This window comes from Denticeps clupeoides, chromosome 11, assembly GCF_900700375.1.
Source record: "Denticeps clupeoides chromosome 11, fDenClu1.1, whole genome shotgun sequence".
NCBI classification, from domain to species: Eukaryota; Metazoa; Chordata; class Actinopteri; order Clupeiformes; family Denticipitidae; genus Denticeps; species Denticeps clupeoides.
In genome coordinates this window covers 21760558-21779878 of record NC_041717.1, presented here as the reverse complement: position 1 = coordinate 21779878, position 19321 = coordinate 21760558, and the positions used below count along the sequence as shown (strand labels likewise).

General features: G+C 45.6%; 3 protein-coding genes and 1 long non-coding RNA gene across 6 annotated transcripts; 2 read left to right on the top strand and 2 right to left on the bottom strand.

The window, feature by feature from the left end:
- The first annotated feature begins 97 nt into the window (after positions 1-97).
- Positions 98-3889, top strand: prkab1b (protein kinase, AMP-activated, beta 1 non-catalytic subunit, b). 3 transcript variants are annotated; one of them, XM_028997259.1, is made up of 8 exons: positions 98-245; positions 418-578; positions 1227-1378; positions 1522-1615; positions 1682-1796; positions 2886-3019; positions 3397-3465; positions 3553-3889. In XM_028997259.1, the coding sequence occupies exons 2-8, from the start codon at positions 447-449 to the stop codon at positions 3628-3630; spliced, it is 774 nt and encodes a 257-aa protein (XP_028853092.1). In that variant the 5' UTR covers positions 98-245; positions 418-446; the 3' UTR covers positions 3631-3889. The 3 variants fall into 3 exon arrangements, with proteins under 3 accessions (XP_028853092.1, XP_028853091.1, XP_028853093.1); XM_028997258.1 differs by having other exon boundaries at positions 212-290; XM_028997260.1 differs by lacking the exon at positions 98-245 and having other exon boundaries at positions 470-578; positions 1183-1378.
- Positions 3890-4294: 405 nt separating this feature from the next.
- On the bottom strand, positions 4295-6629 carry asgrl1 (asialoglycoprotein receptor-like 1). The gene is made up of 7 exons (XM_028997273.1): positions 6539-6629; positions 6288-6371; positions 6123-6215; positions 6017-6046; positions 5794-5933; positions 5586-5701; positions 4295-4588 (listed from the first exon to the last, which is right to left on the bottom strand). The coding sequence occupies exons 1-7, from the start codon at positions 6600-6602 to the stop codon at positions 4423-4425; spliced, it is 693 nt and encodes a 230-aa protein (XP_028853106.1). The 5' UTR covers positions 6603-6629; the 3' UTR covers positions 4295-4422.
- Positions 6630-11976: 5347 nt separating this feature from the next.
- Positions 11977-18381, top strand: LOC114800120 (zinc-alpha-2-glycoprotein-like). Its single transcript, XM_028997243.1, has 7 exons — positions 11977-12134; positions 14742-14996; positions 15067-15345; positions 15433-15711; positions 16762-16869; positions 17067-17085; positions 17265-18381. Exons 1-7 carry the CDS (start codon positions 12068-12070, stop codon positions 17296-17298), a joined length of 1041 nt encoding a protein of 346 aa, XP_028853076.1. The 5' UTR covers positions 11977-12067; the 3' UTR covers positions 17299-18381.
- LOC114800149 (uncharacterized) lies at positions 18382-19013 on the bottom strand. Its single transcript, XR_003751336.1, has 2 exons — positions 18635-19013; positions 18382-18535 (listed from the first exon to the last, which is right to left on the bottom strand). It is a non-coding gene; the product is annotated as an uncharacterized LOC114800149 (long non-coding RNA).
- Between the last annotated feature and the right edge of the window lie 308 nt (positions 19014-19321).

Below are 19321 nucleotides of genomic sequence, written 5' to 3'. Positions count from 1 at the left end.
ATCACATAAACATGTTTTAATGAACAGCATGATTTTTTTTTTTAAGAATTCATTTTGCCTGATGTGTGGATCTCCTGCTGAGTCAGATCAACGTTTCGGCTCATTTTACAGGTTGCCCAGCCTCGCTGACCAAAGTGCAGACAGAAGGGAGATGATTGGCTCCTTTGGTTAAAGATTAGCCTGTGGTTCGAATTGCAGAACCGGTGGGAATCATCTCAACACATGTTTGCATGCTGCAGTAGAAGGTAGGATATGGCAGTGTTTCCCGACCGTGGCTGGATCTTTCAGAGGTTGGTCATGCGTTTAGGACAAAGGTCGCATTCGGGAACAAAAGACTCCAAGGACAACAGATGTTTGGGTTTTGAGAAAATCGTTGTGCAAAATGCATCATAAACTTGTTCTTTTTCTCGGTGAAAGGAAACTGTAGAGCTTCTTCACCACCATCCATGGGTAACACCAACAGTGAGAGAGCCAACCATGGCGAGAAATCGCACCGCAGGGACACTCGGGGGGTGAAGGAAGGACATCGTCCAAACATCATGTTGGATGCAGACTTGTTTCAAACAGACGATGCTAAAGTGAGGCCATTTCTGTCATTATACCATCCATTCTCAATGTAAATGTAATACGCACAATAGCATGAAGGTATTCACCAATGAATTCTGTTCTGTGCACAGAATATTTAAAACTATTTAAAGGTGTTTATTGTAAACTCAGACATGATGGGCGTGTCTGCCACGCAGGAGCAGCGAACCATCAATGTTTCTCGCTTGATAAAATATTTTTTTACTTTAACTCAGCCTCTTTCACACTCTTGTCTCTGTTATAGTTTTACATTTTATAGCAAGCTTCAGTCTAAAGAATTTATCGTGATTAGGTTTTTACCAATTAATTAGTTACAGTCTCTTTAATCAGTGAACAAAATACAATTTTGAATTGCAAGTGGGATGTATGATTTGATTCTGATTTGAACTTGTGTACCACCGTTCAGGAAAAAAAATTGATTCAAAAAAGACATTTAGTTTATAATGTAAATAAAGACATTTTCCAATGACATAACTGTAAAAAAAAAAAAAAAAAGTGCTCAATGTATTTTTTTGTATTCTAAATACTTATCAATTTTACATCCCAACCCTGTGTACAGAGTTTAACCGATTAACCATTTTTCTTCTTTATTTCAAGGGTGGATGACCTAACAGTCTATTTCAATTCCTCCAATCATGCAGGAATTCCTTGCTTGGCAACAGGATCTTGAGATGGACACCAAAAGTCCATCTCAGGCTCGGCCAACAGTTTTTCAGTGGTCTGGCGGAGGTAAAGAAATCTTTGTTTCTGGTTCCTTCAATAACTGGTCCAGCAAAATTCCTCTGTCCAAAAGGTCAGTGTCCATGCAATTTTCATACTCTAAATCCATTAGAGTGCATCTGTCCTTTTCACATTTTAAAGCTGGTGAAAAGTGTAATATTAAAAAGACTTTTTGTCAGCTTGGGCTTGGACATCTTCTTTCTTGTTCCTGTGTAGTCAGAAGAACTTTGTAGCTCTTATTGATCTGCCAGAAGGAGAGCATCTGTACAAATATTACGTGGATGGACACTGGACTCTAGACTCTAAGGAGGTAGGGAATAGCTTTTGGTTCACACTGTATGTGAGAGTGCCATGTTTTTGTCTCTGTGTCCTTTAGCCTACAGTGACCAACAAGGCAGGCGTTGTGAACAACGTGATCCTGGTGAAGAAAACCGACTTTGAAGTTTTCGATGCACTCAAAACGGATTCAGAAAAGTGTGCGGACATTTCAGGTGAGAGGATCGAAAAATATAAAATATATTAACTTTTGTAGTGGTGGCCTAGCAGTTAAGGAATCAGAAGGTTGCCGGTTCGAATCCCGAGCCGCCAAGGTGCCACTGAGCAAAGCACTGAGCACACACTGCTCCCCGGGCGCCTGTCATGGCTGCCCACTGGTCAATCAGGGTGATGGGTTAAATGCAGAGGACAAATTTCACTGTGTCACCGTGTGCTGTGCTGCAGTGTATCACAATGAAAATCACTTCACTTTCACTAGTGACAAATCATGAAAACTAGCAAAAACAAAACTTCAAAATGCAGAAAAAGAAATGCACATAGGAATTGAAAAACTGTCTCTTTTCCAGTACACGACGCCAAAATGTGTGATGCTGTGTGTGAGGGGACATCATGAGCATATGGTGGTAGTAGCCTAGTGGGTAACACACTCGCCTATGGACCAGAAGACCCGAGTTCAAACCCCACTTACTACCATTGTGTCCCTGAGCAGGACACTTAACCCTGAGTGTCTCTAGTGGGGGACTGTCCCTGTAACTACTGATTGTAAGTCGCTCTGGATAAGGACGTCTGATAAATGTAAATTTAGCACATAACAGAAAAGATTATTTGTCATTGTGTCGACATCAGAGGGACAAGTCGACAAGCTCTTTTCTGCTCTTGTTTTTTTGCACATGACTCAGTCCACAACGGAAGGTGGTCAGAAATCTTACTGAACACCTAAAGATGTTGCGGTGTTAGTGAATCGACAACGGAACCCTGCCTAGCGCAGAACTGAACCTGCCGCGTGCCGCCCCATCGCACCAGAGATTCAATGAACAGGAAACCTCAACCGGAGACACTGGTGTCTTCTTGAAGTAGTATTGTTTTTACCATATTATACACAGTACATGTTTTGAGGGGACGTATGAAGAGGGCAGGATGTAAAATGCAAAATTTGATGTGAAAAAGCCATAAGTGGTAAAGCGGTAAATGCTACACCGTGTGCTTGCTCTCTGCCCCGCATACGAGCGGGAGGATGTTCTGTGCAAACGTGCGGCAGGAACGAAAGAAAGGCAGAGCACTTTTATGAAAATTTCTTTTCCAAGACTTGTCCAGTTCTCCTCCTGGACCGTACCATCAGGACACATATTTGGCGAGGTCCGAGGAGAGGCACCGCTCGCCACCGGTTCTGCCGCCTCACCTGCTGCAGGTTCTTCTCAACAAGGACACCGGTGTTTCTGTAAGGTTGACCCCACCACAACACTTTCAAAAATATGTTTTTTAAGTGTATAATTTTCAAATATAAGTAAGTGTTTATATGTCTAAGCCTCTTCCAAATAGCTAAAAACTACATAAATGAATTGAAACTAGAGTAACTAGTCTGTTGTGAAAATGAAAAGAGTAAAAAAATGAGTAAGGAGTACAGTTATTGTACAGTTAAAAAGGCGTAAGGAAAGTTAAACCCTAATTATGTTGGACTTTTTGTCATGCAGCAATAACAAAATGGATAGTTGGTGGCAGAGATGGTTCAGCTCTCTTTCTTTGTGTCAATATGAGTGACCTCGATTAGAATGTGTCCTCTATACTCACTTGCTGGGTGTCGTGTCCTTTGCTCAGTGTGACCCTGCCCTGCTCCCTGAGCCCAACCATGTGATGCTCAACCACCTCTATGCCCTGTCAATCAAGGCATGTCTGGTTTGACTGGTTTGTATCTCCCTTTTGTGTCTTTGGTGTGCGATGTCGCCTGTAACAGTTCGTCTCTTGTCATTTCAGGACGGAGTCATGGTACTCAGTGCAACTCAGCGCTACAAAAAGAAATATGTCACCACCCTCCTGTACAAGCCCATATAGACGGGCTCTTGGGGCCAGTCTGAGACGATCACACGTGCTCGGTCTTCTCCTGCGTTGCACGTCTGTTGATGTTGCATCCATCCGGGGGCATTTTTACAGAGTATTACTGTACACACGCATTACATACTGTACACAATACAAAATGCACATTTATATATATTGGTCCTTGTTATAGCATATTACCACCATTCATGAACATCAGTCATGCTGTCAAAAAGTGGTTTTGTACAGCATTATGTTCAATAAAACATGAATGAAACATTCCGCTTACAAGGCACTCATCAGAGGGAGAAATCCCTTCTGGAAGATCAAGATGTCTTTCCTGAACAATTACATAATAGTTGAACGTGCCCAGGTCTGGATGCTCAGGTGTCCGATGCTCAAGTTCTTCTCCAGTGGTTCTAGTGTGAGGTCATCACCTCGATCTTCTCTGCCACCTACTGTCTGGAAGCTGAACAATTTGCAAACTTCCTGGCTGAAGAAACTAACCAGAAGAACCAGTAGTCTAGTGGTTGTTAGTAAGGTGGACATCTCAGTTAGGACAGGATTAAAGTTCATGTACGACACCTGGAAGGTGGGGAAAAAACACTATTTAACCATGCAGAGGAGACCACCAGAAGTTCAGAGCTTTTTGGCATCACATTGAAAGTACTTGGCAGCAGGATTGTTCCTCAGAGGTTTATTTTAAGTTGAAAGAATAATGAATGACAAAATCGCAGGGGTTTGTCCAGCCAGTTGATACAGTCTGTACTGTCCATCGCGACTCCTGCAGGCTGGAGCCCCACGCTGGAGTCATCCTTTAGCTTTCAGCTCATGCTCACAGACGTACAGGAAGCTGAGGGTGCAGTCTGCGTCGTTCCATCCCATGCGTCTCCTGGTGAAGATTGGGTGGAGCTGCCCGCAGTCCTCTCCATTCACTTTTACATCCCAGTCATCAGGCTGGCCAGGGTCCCAAAAACTGGACAAAGAAGGCAAAAAAAGTGCACTCAATGTAAACCTCAAAAAAACATAAAATTATTCATCAGCCAATCAAAAGTAGTAAAAGTTCTAAATGTACAAGATTTCAGACATAACCTTGATGATTTAACATACTTGAACACACTGGCGGCTCGAATGCAGTCGATTTCAAGATTCAAAAATCTTGAATCTTGAGGATCACTCTGACTGGCTCTTGAGAACAAACACTACCAGCATAAACAGCAGTAGAGACCAATAAAACTGACAATTTCTCCCATATCCATGTGGGTCTGTATCAAACATGACATATTACACCTCTCATAACCTGTGCCAATTTTAGGCAATATTGGCATCTTCCTCTGAAGTGCAATCGGTGTTCTACTTTCTATTTAAAAAAAAAAAAAAAAAGTGAAGTGAGGATACACAGCAGCACAGCACATGGTGTACACAGTGAAATTTGTCCTCTGCATTTAACCCATCACCCTGAGTGAGCAATGGGCAGCCATGACAGGCGCCCGGGGAGCAGTGTGTGGGGACGGTGCTTTGCTCAGTGGCACCTCAGTGGCACCTTGGCGATCGGGATTCAAACCGGCAATCTTCTGATTACGGGGCCGATTTCCTTAACTGCTAGGCCACCACTGCCCCCTAATTTGCATGGCCCATTATTAATCAATTACATAATACTGCTTAAAAAAAAAAAAAACTTGATTTTCATATCCTTATTGCTATAATTGGTCTCAAAATGCCATTTTTAAAATCAAATGATGAGATTGAACTAATCCCATGATTCCCCACTCAGGACAGAATGTGACTGGCCAGTGTGTATGCTCGTAATTTGCATAAATGGATTTGATTGGCTGGCATTGTCACTAGAGGCTGAAATGTCTGACTTTCTGCTTCAGAATGACATTTGACATTTAGAACTTCAGGATTTAGCAAATGAAGTACATACAAGCAAGAACTGTAATCTGGAGGACCTTCCGGTCTCCTTTACTTACTGAGGAACTGAATTATAGTCGGTTCCATCGACAAAGGTCCAGTTCCCCTCCGCCTCTCGCTCCACCAGCCCCATCCAGTAGCCGAATCGCAGCCTCACGACCTTCGACACAAAGTTCTGCAGGAGAAATATGCAGCCATGATAATCATGTTCCAAAAGATATTCCTGCTTCTCAGGGAGGGAACTAGTTAAAAACACGCAGAACCCACCATCTCCTCCTCACTGTTGGGGACAAACAGCAGCGCCTCCTGCTGGATGCACCGCTGCTCTGCCAAGTGCCAGTTGGCTTTCTGCTTGGAGGTGTAGTAGCAGTGGCGCTGGAACTCCACCCACCCCTCATGACAGTCTCCTGTGGAGTATAATCTGAATGTGATCCCAGTATGTTCAGCGACTTTGACCCATTTCAAAGTCGAAGTGCAACACAGTCGGTACCTTGAACGACAGGCAACTCGGTGGGGGAATCTGACCAAAAAATAAAATAAGCGATTCAGCATGGGGTTAAATGGGCCTGTATTCCGCTGAAATTCCCACCACCGACCTTTCTGTGCAGACGGAAGGCCCGGAAGGTTCCCCGCAGACGCCGACGTCAGCTGACTCTTCATCTCAGAAATGTCCCGGCCCAACTGAGAAACTACATTCGGCGAGAGTTGAGTGAGGGCCGAACTTGTCTGGAGAGAACTTGCTAAACGTGAAAACCTCTTACATTTCACCCCGGTGATCAGCATTAGTATCAGCAGTAGCAGCAGCAGGACTGAGTACAGGACATATGCCAGATAAGTCCTCCTTCCTGGAACCAAGGCAGGATTAAACGAAGCTCGAGGGACACCTCAGATGGTTCGGACGGTTAAACGGGTTGAGCCGCTAGTTGGACTAGTGCTAGACACGTTTGCACGCTGGTTGGTCATACTGGTTATGTAGACTGAAAGCAAGACTGTGTAGAAATGCGGGACTCACCCCTCAGAGTGAAGCGATTCTGAGAGTCAGAAGCACCAAACTGGTCGTAGCCGACCGTCTCCATCCCTGCAGCTGAGAAATCACCAGTCGCTCATTTTCCCACTCGGTGAAGGGACGTCCGGCCACAAGGGCACGGGAATGTTGAACATTAACCCGAAGCCAACATCATTTCAGCGCTCCAGCACAAACATCCGGAGAACCTTCACTCTCTTTTTCCCGTCCAATTCTCCTAACTCGCCCTTTCACCCGCTCCTCGCCACTCATCTCGCGTACAGCATTTACCAGACTTACAGTCAGTAGTTACACGGACAGTCCCCCCCTGGAGACACTCAGGGTTAAGTGTCCTGCTCAGGTGGGGTTTGAACCCGGGTCTTCTGGTTCATAGGCGAGTGTGTTACACACTAGGCTACTAGCACCACTCTGTATGGTCCACAATTTACACTTTCATCCTGAGCACAGCATGATGACAGGCTCATTATAGAGCAGCAACTGCGTTCCTCCAGCGTCATGAAACCGAGGTCAGATGTACGCACACCAGCTTTACTCGTCCTCTAACAGACGTACGTGTGGTTCTGGTCTCCAGTCATCTGGGAAAAGTGCCCCACATAAAAAAAAACGACGATTCTTCCTTCATTCTGAACATCCGAGAGTTTAGAAACTGCTAAAGTTCCAAAGATGTGGCTGGATGTCAGTGTGTCTGTGTGTGGTAGTTCAGGCCAAGTTGATAAAATTGTTCATAAAAGGTCTATATGAAAAACAAAGAATCAATATGACTGAAACGTATCAGCTGACAACACGTTTGTGGCTTCCTGTAAGAAATATAATATATTATGGGCTGTTATATGGCTGAGATTGAAAGCCTGAAACCTCTAATCTTGAAGCTCTCCGAGCAACGTGTCCTGCTCCACCAGCCCCATCCAGTTGTCCTGGTGCAGCCATATGATGTGCAGCACCACTGTCTGCCTACCATCTCTGGCTCACGGTTGCACCACTGCTCTGCCGATTGGCCAGTTGGCTTTGTGCTTGAAGGTGGAGAACTTCACAGCAAGCCTGAGTGTAAACCCTACAGAAAGGGATCGTTTTGGTCATTCTCACACACGGCATTGCACAACGAAATTTGTGATGAGTGGACAGCCATGACCCCCACTGGCCACACGGTCTGCGTTCTGAACTGTGAAGGAAGTAAAATGTGATGGTCCTAAATGACCTCGAACAATAGGGATGTCTGATGAGCCTGAGATGCTTGGAACGTTCCATGAGAGACAGGTGAGAAAGGGGAAGATGATCTGACTTCACAAAGCTCGCCAGGTGCTTCTGTCATCCTGGAATGAACGACGTTCATATCGATTCTGTCCTGGTGGCTACAAGCTGCAAATATAATGCTTACGAAGACAATGCAGGACATGGACGGAGGGATTTCACCAAATGAAGGTTCTTCAGCATACATAAACTATTACTTTCTGTGTTCCTCCTCGTGTTGCCGCCAAGTTCTCCTACTGGGTCATGAACAGCAGACCATGAAACTCCATGATGAATACCAAGGATCTGGTACCAAGAATTAAAATGTAAAATTGATGTCACCCTTGGTGAGCAGTGGGCAGCCATGACAGGCGCCCGGGGAGCAGTGTGTGGGGACGGTGCTTTGCTCGGTGGCACCTCAGTGGCACCTTGGCCACCGCTAGGCCACCACTGCCCCAAAAACAATAAATGACCTAAGTGCAGTACAAACCGATAATACCAGGGGTCACCAACTCTTGACCATTCAGCTGGGTGACAATGAGTACAGCGGCTGAATCCGGTCTGCTAAACGAAGGTAAACACGAAAACGTGCAGGACACGTGCCCTCCAGGACCAGGGCTGGTGACCCCTGCTCCTGAAACGAAAGAATTAAGTGAAGTGATTGTCACACGTGATACACAGCAGCACAGCACACAGTGCACACAGTGAAATTTGTCCTCTGCATTTAACCCATCACCCTGAGTGAGCAGTGGGCAGCCATGAAAGGCGCCCGGGGAGCAGTGTGTGGGGACGGTGCTTTGCTCAGTGGCACCTCAGTGGTACCTTGGCAGATCGGGATTCGAACCCGCAACCTTCTGATTTCGGGGCCGCTTCCTTAACTACTAGGCCACCACTGCCACCACTGAACAGATCGTTCCAGAGCAGTTGTGGTCAGAACACTCAACATGGGAGTAGATGTCATGGTTCTTTGAAGTGGTCCCTTTCTGGGGACAGAATAGTTGTGTTTGGTACACAGTGTTGAGTATATTTGTGATCATCTAAAATCCCCACATGTCCAAAATTACACATACAGACATTGTTCAGCGTTGCTGAAGGTTCTACAAGGTTCTGCATCCTAACTTATTTTAACTTGAAATTAAGAAGCAGCAAGACTGTCCCTTAAAGATTTATTTTTTAAAAGTTCATGATGAAATCACAAGCATTTGAGCCGAACGGTCACCAAAATGCGGTGACCGCACACCACACCGCTCCACTGCTGCGTTCCGTCCACCGGCTTCCTGTAGCTGATACTGATGCCGGCCTACAAAGCCGAGGATCTCTCATCACTCCTCGCTCCGCACCTCCATCTCTCAAGATACGAGGAGAAGCATTCAGCTGGACTCTCCTCTGTCTCGGCTCCTAGGTGGTGGAATGGATTTCCACTAGATCTCCGAACATCTAAATGTACTCATTTATATTATAAAACAAAACCGAAGGAGAAATGTGAAGAACCTACCATCTCATCTCATCATAGGCTGGTAGTGGGGGGCAGTGGTGGCCTAGCAGTTAAGGAAGCGGCCCTGTAATCAGAAGGTTGCCGGTTCGAATCTCGATCCGCCAAGGTGCCACTGAGCAAAGCACCGTCCCCACACACTGCTCCCCGAGCGCCTGTCATGGCTGCCCACTGCTCACTCAGGGTGATGGTTAAATGCAGAGGACAAATTTCACTGTGTGCACTGTGTGCTGTGCTGCTGTGTATCACATGTGACAATCACTTCACTTTATTTCACTGAAGGCATCAAAACTATGAATGAACAGATGTGGAGTTATGTACTTAGTAGCCTAGCAGGTAACACAATCGCATATGAACCAGAAGACCCCACTTCCTACCATCGTAAGACCCCGCTTACAAACCCCACTTACTACCATCGTGTCCCTGAGCAGGACACTTAACCCTGAGTGTCTCCAGGGGGGGACTGTCCCTGTAACTACTGACTGTAAGTCGCTCTGGATAAGGGCATCCGGTAAATGCTGTAAATGTAAATGTAAATCTAAATGGTTTAAGACGAACGACAGCGCCCCCTGCTGGATGCACTGCTGCTCAGCCGAATGCCAGTTAGTATTCTGCTTGGAGATGAGGAGACTGACTTGGAAGCCCGATATTTATAGCTCAGGTTGTAATACGACGGACCAGAATGACCTTGATCGTAGTGGGAACCCGTATACGTGCTTCAGTCCCCCAGAATCCATGCTTAGGGCGGCCCCATTTCACGCATGAAAATAAAGGCTCCGCTTCAAACGAATGTGTCAACCTTTAAACTTGAATTGAATATGTTTCTGTTACGTCCCTTTTTTTGCGGTGCGTGGACCCCCAGAATAAAAAGGGGCCTCGGTTCCCTTTCTTGGGGCTTTTTTGCAGCAGCAGCAGCAGCAGCAGCAGCAGCCACCAGACCTCATGACACATCTCCTCTCCACGGAGAGGCCGCGTCCTGCGCCGAACTGCTCGAAGTGAGTCACAGACGGGCCGGGGTCCGGGGTGAAGAGCCTGCGAGGCCCTCGCCTCGAGTGGCTGCCGGTCCGGGGGGCCTGTGCCCCCTGGGTCCTGTCTCGGGGGCCCCTGGACGCGTATGATCGGAGGCCGGAGGGGGCTAACGTAACTACGTACTGTAGCTTGAGAGTGACTTCCTGAAGTCGTCCTGAGCCCACGCGGTTATATCACTTATTGACGAACGGCGGTTTTTAATGCAGCGCCGTCTGAGGGCTCGGACATCACGGCCGTTCGGTTTAGGCCTGCGCCCTTGGCCTTTACGATTTAATCCGAATCAGGATTTCAATCACCTGTTAACATCTCCAGTCTCAAATCACCTCATTACTACCCCTGAATTGCCCCCATCCCAACTTTTTTTGGAATGTGTTGCAAGCCTGAACGGCAAGAATGGATATTTATTAACATATAAAATAAAAAAAACATGAATTATCTTGTGTTTATACTGTCTGCAATGAAATAAAAGTTAAGGGAAATTTGTGAATTACTGCTTTATTTTTTTATTCCCATTTTCCACCCTCATTTGGGGTTGTATGACTGTAGGCTCGGTGTCTAGACGTCCTGTCTCGGCCCAGTTGGGCTTTTTCTAAGCAGGTTGCGTCAGGACGCTTGGAGTCAAAATGAACTTTGATTTATGCATATAGGGGACCGTGTTCACTGTGAAGGTCTGAGTGTGTGCGGTAAACAAGGAAAGCCCGCCCCCGTCCCCGTCCCCGGACTGTGGTGCCTGGGTCACATTTTAAAAACTGGTTTGTCGGCAGCGGTAGAAAAATAACGCTCGTCGGCCTCATTAAGGACAAAATACAGGCAGGGATAACATCGATTTTTAAGAATGTGGCGGGACAATAAATGTGTCCAAAAAAATATTGCTGTTACATGGAAATGAAAATGTTCAAAGTTATTGTAAATATGTTATGTTTTATATGCTTTGTCTATTTGAATAAAACTGAATTAAAAAGGCTGTGGTTGAGTCCTATTTATTTTATAAATTAACTTTCGTATTTATGATTTATAATGTGGGACAGAGATTCCAATAGTCTTTCCTGCCAACCGCTGTCAGACACTACAACAGCTGACCACACGTACATAGACTAACAAACACACACATCCAACACACCGTAGTGTTTTTTTTTTATGTGCAATACATATTCATACACACAGTCAAGCTCAGAATTATTCAGACCTCTGGAAAATTCTGACTTAAAGTTATTTTTACTCAAGCAAGTTTTTATGTGTTAAATGTTACAGGCGTCTCCCAGAAGATAATAAGAAAATTTGAATGAGGAGGAGCTTCTTCCCGCAGGTTATAGGAGCTCTCAACAACCACAACATGGTAAGGTGGTAGTAACCTGGTCGGTAACACACTCGCCTATGAAGAACCAGGTTCAAACCCCACTTACTACCATTGTGTCCCTGAGCAGGACACTTAACCCTGAGTGTCTCCAGGGGGGGAGACATTGCACATTACATGTATCACATACATTTGTAATATTTGTTAATATTTGCATATTTATAATATTTGAATATTTGTTATATTTGTAATATTGAGGTCAACAAGCATTTCACTGCATATCATACCATGTATGACAGTGAATTTGAATTTGAATTTGAATTTGAATTGAAGAGACTCGGGCTTTTAAAGGATACCGTAAACCTCCTAATAGTTGCGCGGCTGGATTCCCCGTGTCCGTGGGGAGCGGGGCGGAGTCGCGCTTTCCTGGAAGTCGGGACGCCGCTGCACGTTTATTCTGACGTTATAACGGGACATGGACGTCGCTCTGGATGCGCCGCGCTTGGTCTTCTTCTTCTGTTTCATCATGAATGCCGACGCAGGTACGTGGTGGCGGAGTTTTTTCAGGACGCGCCATATTCCCACGTACGCAGGCTGTATGGCGTATGTAAAAAAAAATCTAATGTTGGGGCAGCATGATAAAATATGAACAAGAATAGTGTTATTTAAATACATTTTCATGTAAACTCTACAGCTGAATACGGAAAATCCTAAAATGTATGTAATCTTTATATAATCATGTTACATAATCACTCGCATCTTAAAAAATACTGCAATTTCCCTGACCTTATGGGTGTGACAGGAAGGCCACTTTTAGTAGAATTGTTTTATCTGGTGTATGGTTATACTTTATGCTGATGTGTCTGTAAAAAGGGTTTTGTAAAAAGTTTATTATACAACTTCCTGCTGCTGCGCTGTTGCTATGGAAACGTTACTCTTTCAAAAACAGTTACATTTAAAGTTATTTATCCAATTATATAAAGAAATATATACCATATACCGACTATGGTTACATTTATGTCGCAATATGAATATTATTCCATATGGCACAACCCTAAGCCACATAAATGTTAAAGTGATATGGATTGTAGCGTGCCATTATTGGTTCATTTTAACAGCAACGTTGATTTCGTACATTGTTAGTCACATTTAAACGTTTCAGATCAACAAATAATATAAAATCTTAGACGATGACAACACAAGTACGCACCAAATGCAGCAAAGGATTTTAATATTAAGCGAGAAATATCAAACCCACATGGCCCTGTGTGACAAAGTGGTTTCCCCCTAAACCTGATGACTGCTTTGGCCACTCTTATTACCAACAACAATTAGCAAGTAAACTAAGTCAAGCGTAAATCTCATCTTTGCAGAAATGAACCCCCTTTATAAGGTCAGGCCACAGCATCTCCTACGATTCAGGTCAGGACTTTGAACAGGGCCACTTGAAAGTCTCTGTTCTGCTTTTCTTCAGCCAATTAGAGGTGGACCTGCTGGTGTGTTTGGGATCATTGTCCTGAGCCAGAACACAAGTGTTCTTCAGCTTGAGGTCACTAACAGACGGCCGGACAGCAGAATTCCTGGTACCATTCATCACGGCAGGTCTTCCAGGTCCTGAAGCAGCAGTACAGCCACCATGTAATAGTGTGAAATAATACAAGCTTCTTTTTTTTTTTTTTAAATTTAACCAATCACCCTGAGTGAGCAGTGGGCACCATGACAGGCGCCCGGGGAGCAGTGTGTGGGGACGGTGCTTTGCTCAGTGGCGCCTCAGTGGCACCTTGGCGGATCGGGATTCGAACCGGCAACCTTCTGATTACGGGGCCGCTTCCTTAACCGCTAGGCCACCGCTGGCCCAGGCAGCCTCCCATCTAAGTATTAACCAGGCCCAACCCTTCTTAGCTTTCAAGATCAGATGAGATCGGGCGTTCTTCGGCTGGTATGGCCGTAAGCTTCTGCTGCATCAGTGGTTTTTGTCTATTTCTTCTGGTGGAGTCGTGACCCCTGAGCCTAACTGAGGCACGTGAGGCCTGAAGGTCTCTGGATGTTGTCGTGTGTGTTTTGTGGCTCGTGGGATCGGTTTGGTCGGCCAGCCCCTCCTGGGAAGGTTCACTACTGTTTGTGGATAACGGCTCTCAGTGTGGTAAAAATGGCTTTAGAAGGAGCTCCATTCCTTTCTCTCTTATTTGTTCCTGAATTTCTTTGGCATTGACCATCGTTTGGTCCACATCATTTTGTCAGGCAGGTCTTCTTTAAGTGAGGCTCGAGACGAACCACTGTTGTGTTTTAAAAGGGGGACAAGTCAAAGTCAAGTCCAAGTCCTCTTTAATGTCATCTCACTGTATACAAGTACACAGAGAGATGAGATTTGGAGATTCACAGTGTGCAAACAGACACAGTGCAGATGGAAACTACTACTTTATCACACATGGACATCTTTTACTTCGAACATGTGGCGTTTACTTGTGTTGTCTTTATGTTGCTAAGAAGTTATATTTTTTGATGATCTGGAACATTTAAATTGGACTAACATGGCAAAAAGTAATAATACTTTTTCACAACACTGTACCAGAGATGTTCCAGAGTCGAGTCTCAAGTCTAAATAATCTATAATAATACGCGGTATGGAAATTGATCAGAACATGCACTTCAGAGGGCTATGAACATAAATGTACGTGCTTGGATGATAAAGCTAATAAAATTGTCAAATTTTATCATTTTTAAAAATTTTGTTAGTGAATTTTGCATTTTTTTACAATACATTTTTCTTATTATTATTATTATTATATTGCACTATATCCATCAGGATAGACTATAAAGCTTTTTAGAAAGCAATAAAATCCACAAATCCTAAACTTCTCAGACTCTATTCGCCTTACAGTGTACAGGTGAACTTGGCCGCCGCCATCAGCGTTGGTTTGAAATCTGCGACTGCACGCGTGCACGACTCTGCGTTCGGGGGGGAAATCGCGGTTTTCCCATAACGCTCGTCAACACGCAAGTCATTGTTTGTGTGACTTAAGTCTGAGTCTCGAGTCCCCGTCGCTGCACTGTACAATCCCACAATCCTGCTGGGTCTGTTTCCGCTGAATCGTTTAAAAAAAGGAAAGGATATTTAATGGAATGAACTTGTTCATATCTCTCCACAGGTTCTCACTCACTCTGGGCCTTGTCGACGTTCATTGTGGAAGACACCCAGTTCCCAGAATTCAGCGTGGTGGTGATGTTGGATGATGTACAAATAATGTATTACAATTCGAATTTCAAGAATTTTTTTTACCGGGCGTCCGCATCTGAGCTTTCAGCATCAGAACAAAACATTGCGAATATTGTAGCCCAACATCAGCACAAGAGCATGAAATACAGGGCACTGGAGTCTAAAACCCACCACAACCTGACACGTGGTAGGTACGTGACCAGAGGCGCCTGCACATTTTATGGAAATTGTTATTAAGCTTCTTTATGTCATTCTAGGGATTAATGTCCAGCAAAGGATTGCTGGATGTGAGCTGATGGACAGCAGCTCTTCTTCACCAGTCCTGTCATGGGACGCTTTTAATGGAGAACCTGTAGAGGAGCTCACGTTCAACAAACATCTGAACACCATGGAGTCTCATGGTCTGTGGCCATCAACGTGGAACCAGATAGAGCTGATTGATGTCCAGAGTCTGTATGCAAATCTTTACCACCCTCTCTGTATCAAAACCCTGAAGCATTATTTAAGTAAGGAGAAGAATCGAGTGATCAGGAAAGGTGGGTATCTCAGTCATCTGCTCAGTCCGTGGTAGATCTGGCTGCTTTTATATGAAACTCCAGTACTTGCCGTGTGCTCCTCCGCAGTGAAGCCGCGAGTTCGGCTGGTTTCTAAAGACGGGGGGACTCGGGTGAGCTGCCTGGCCACTGGCTTTTACCCCCGACACATCAACCTGACCCTGTCCAGAGATGGACAGCCTGTGGACGAGGAGCAGACGACCGGGGGGGAGCTGCTGCCGAACGCCGACGGAACCTACCAGATGAGGAAGACCCTCGACGTCACGCCGGAGGATTTAAAGGAGAGCCACAAGTTCACCTGCACGGCCACACACCTCAGCCTGGACAACAAGCTGGACGTCTCCTTGGGTAACACACTTCATAACCGAGGATTGTGGAGGAGAAATGTATGACCTGAACTTCTCTCCTGTTATTTGACCACCACCTTTGGTCATGAAACAATCAAAAGACAACTGTGACATCTTATGACTGACTTTGTTGACGCAAAAGCTGAACAGTGGGCTAACAGTGGAGTAACAGCTGTTAAGGAACAGGAAGCGGCCCCGTAATCAGAAGGTTGCCGGTTCGAATCCCGGTCCCCGAGGTGCCACTCGGTCAGTGAGGTCCCCACACACTGCTCCCCGGGCGCCTGTCATGGCTGCCCACTGCTCACTCAGGGTGATGGGTTAAATGCAGAGGATGAATTTCATTGTGTGCACCATGTGCGGCGCTGCTGTGTATCACAATGACAATCACTTCACAATATAAACATAAGCTGATAGGGGGAAGATTCAGTGAGCTTGATGGGCACCGCTGTCCTACCCTGCGTCACCCACAGTGGTATAAATTTGCTCGTGAAGTCCCCCCCCACGGCCATGGTAAATAAACTTGGATAATCAATAAAAAAAAAGATCACCCTGGGTCACCGAGATCCATCTCCAAAACCTCGTTTTAGAGTTTGCGGTCAGCGTCCTTGGCCGATTCCGCCGGAAGTTTCCTTTTTTTTGTCGCCTGGGTACACGAGTCCGGTGAGCTAAAATGTTCCACCTCTCAAACATTTCATTAAAACTGTACAATCTAGAAGATCGAGAAATCCAACACCAAAACGATAAGATAAATTGCGGATTTGCTTTATTCTGTAGTCCAAGTTTATTTACCATGGCCATGGGGGGGGTATTATTATATTTACACCACTGTGGGTGACGCAGGGTAGGCCAGCGGTGCCCATCAAGCTCACAGAACCTTCCCCTTATCAGCTTACGTTCCGCTGTTGCGTCAACAAGATACACAGTCATAAGATGTCACAGTTGTCAAAGGTGGTGGTCAAATAACACGAGAGAAGTTCAGGTCGTGCTTTTCTCCTCCACAGGACTTTAACCGCCAACCCTTTGACTGGAATTTCTTCTTGTTTGCTCGCAGATTACGTGCCGCCAGTAGGAACGGGGCCACTTGCCTACAGCCTGGTGACACTAGTGATTCTAGGGTTTGTGCTGGTGACTGTGCTAGTGTGGAAACTTTGCAAGCGAGGTAATCTTCACGCTCGTACCACTTTCTCATGATGACTTATTTATCGAAGTGTATGCCGTGAGACCTGAAGATTTTTGAACTTAATAAACTACTAATGAAGACGTCCAAAACTGTGCACGAGGAGTCACGGCCTTGAACAACATGCAGATCTGGGTGCAGTGGTCAGGTGTTCATGTATCTTTGTGGTGTCTCCCCAGGTGTCTCCTCTTGCTGCAGGTGAGTACAGGAATTGCTATGTAGTCACATTTCTGTAAGAGCACCTTTACAGCCCAGAAGACCTGTTTGGATTTTTTTTGTCTTGTGTGTAACAGTCCTGCATCTCATAACGCGAATGTCTCTAATGCCATCATGCATCAGTTTGAAATTCTGGTGGAAGCGTTTCATTTTCGTCCCAGGTCGCCTCCCCACGAAGTCAGGAACCTACAATAGCCAAAGCCGTCCTGGACCTGACCTCGTCTGACCACCCTCCAGCCAGCGTCCTTCACCTCACTGTGTCGTGGACCTTCAGTCCTTCTCGTCCCGCCCCGGTCCTGATAGATGCAGACCAGCCTGCCCTGACGTTTGGGAGCAGTGGTTCTCAACTGCTACGAGTTCTTCACCCACCATCTCCCCTCGCTGACAGGTCATACCAGACCAACTCTACACAACCGTTTACTCACCTCAAGAGTCGTCAGATTTTAAACCACTACTCTAACTGAACGAGCTGATTAACAGCTCTGGTGGGGGTGGCCAATCAGATTTAAGGGTTTCTAGCGCCACCCCTGTGGACATGCCCCCTGTTAGCCTACCTTTCGTTGGAAAGCTTGATAAATCCACAGCCATATTTTGAGTGACTAAAAATGAAAGACATTGATTCAAGATCACAATAATCTTCGAATTTCAAACTACATGAACAAAAAAGCGACGGAGGAAAAAATATAATACACTGAAATTAGGGTTGCCGACCCCTCGCCTAAACAGACGACACCATGTCTGAGTGCTGAAAGTGAAGTGGTTGTCATTGTGAGACACAGCAGCACAGCACATGGTGTCACAATGAAACGTGTCCTCTGTGTTTATCCCAGCTGCTAAAAATTATGGTGCTTCACCTAAGTTCTTTTCAACTCTGTTTCCAATTAATAATGAAAAATAGGCTCTTTACAGACATAGCAATGTGCAAATATCTTAAAAATGGTGAAAAATGGCGGTCTTGGCAGAAGGTGCAGGTGCTATAACAGCTTAACATGCATGCAGTGGACGTTCTTAGCTTTAAAAGCAACAATGAAGGATCAGATCCATGCACACCATGTATTTTGAACATCTACTTACAACCCACCATGACAAAATGAGAATACTTCTATTTCCAGTGGATCTTACGTTCAGGAGTGTATTTCAGATCCTTTGCACATATGAACCCCATACTTTGGTATTTTTGTATATATGTATTTTTGCATTTGTATCTTGCACTAAAGCTGTATATGACACATCAACACTGTACCAATCTCAGTCACGAATAAAAGATGTGAGCCGTTCTGCCTCTGATTCTTGTGTTTTATCTGCGATTTCCGCAGCAATGTCGTGTCAGGACATGGATTCTGGGGTCTAAAATGAAACCGCGTAGGCCGAACAGCTTGACCTTTGACCAGATGAGCATAAAGCGTGGCGTCCTTGAGCCAAACCCTTCATCCTGTTAGTAAAAAGTGAATTATCTTCAGAAGAGTCCGACAACTTTGCATGCAATGCGTTATAATTTATGGAAATTATGCATATTTGAGCGTTTCAGCACCTTTCACCTCTCGCAGGTGGGGGGGGGTCAAGAGCAGCGATTCCAGCCGCGGCCACACGGGGGCAGAGTCGCCCCGCCCCGCCGCCCGGTCCCGGCCGGACCGAACACGCCACAACAAATCCCCAGCCCTGCCTCCGGGTTCCGGCGTCTCACAATGACAACCACGTCCCTCCTCTCACGGTCACATTTTCATGTCAGGGGACGTTTATAACTCTCGTCCCGCGGACGTATTTAACACGTAATGTGAAGAAACGTAGAACATCTGACGGGATAAAGTTCACACGCTGCCTCGACTCCTCAGTTTGTTCCACAGAATCAGCTGGAAACGAGGTGGCCGCCGGTCCGCTGGGTCTCTCCTGTCAACAAACCACCGCCTCCAGTCGCCAGTCCCCTTTAAATCGCTCGCCCGCCCGCGGCCTCTCTCTCTCTCCCTCTCTCCCTCTCTCTGTCAGGATCCGGTCCGAAATGGGGGTTACTCCGGACCGGAGTTTCATTGTTGTCATGTGTAATGTTCCCTAATCGTTTTCACATGTGTTAATTGTATAAAGCTGCCCTGTTCGTTTCTGTCCGCTGTCAGGTCTTTGACGTTATGTTCCGTGTTCACCAGTGTCTTCGTCTCGGATGTCTCCCCTGTCCTGTGATTCACAAGTAAACCCCTGTTCCGTGATGTCAGGTGAAAGCGTCCTT

Excerpts from the sequence above, each read along its gene's own strand:
- prkab1b (XM_028997259.1), top strand. The coding sequence starts at position 447 with ATGGGTAACACCAACAGTGAGAGAGCCAACCATGGCGAGAAATCGCAC. Across the intron at positions 579-1,226 it reads TTCAAACAGACGATGCTAAA|GAATTCCTTGCTTGGCAACA; the intron begins GTGAGGCCATTT and ends CCAATCATGCAG. Across the intron at positions 3,466-3,552 it reads TCTATGCCCTGTCAATCAAG|GACGGAGTCATGGTACTCAG; the intron begins GCATGTCTGGTT and ends TTGTCATTTCAG.
- asgrl1 (XM_028997273.1), bottom strand. The coding sequence starts at position 6,602 with ATGGAGACGGTCGGCTACGACCAGTTTGGTGCTTCTGACTCTCAGAAT. Across the intron at positions 5,934-6,016 it reads CGAGTTGCCTGTCGTTCAAG|GAGACTGTCATGAGGGGTGG; the intron begins GTACCGACTGTG and ends TATACTCCACAG. Across the intron at positions 4,589-5,585 it reads GACTATAATTCAGTTCCTCA|TTTTTGGGACCCTGGCCAGC; the intron begins GTAAGTAAAGGA and ends TTCTTTGTCCAG.
- LOC114800120 (XM_028997243.1), top strand. The coding sequence starts at position 12,068 with ATGGACGTCGCTCTGGATGCGCCGCGCTTGGTCTTCTTCTTCTGTTTC. Across the intron at positions 12,135-14,741 it reads CATCATGAATGCCGACGCAG|GTTCTCACTCACTCTGGGCC; the intron begins GTACGTGGTGGC and ends ATCTCTCCACAG. Across the intron at positions 15,712-16,761 it reads CAAGCTGGACGTCTCCTTGG|ATTACGTGCCGCCAGTAGGA; the intron begins GTAACACACTTC and ends GTTTGCTCGCAG.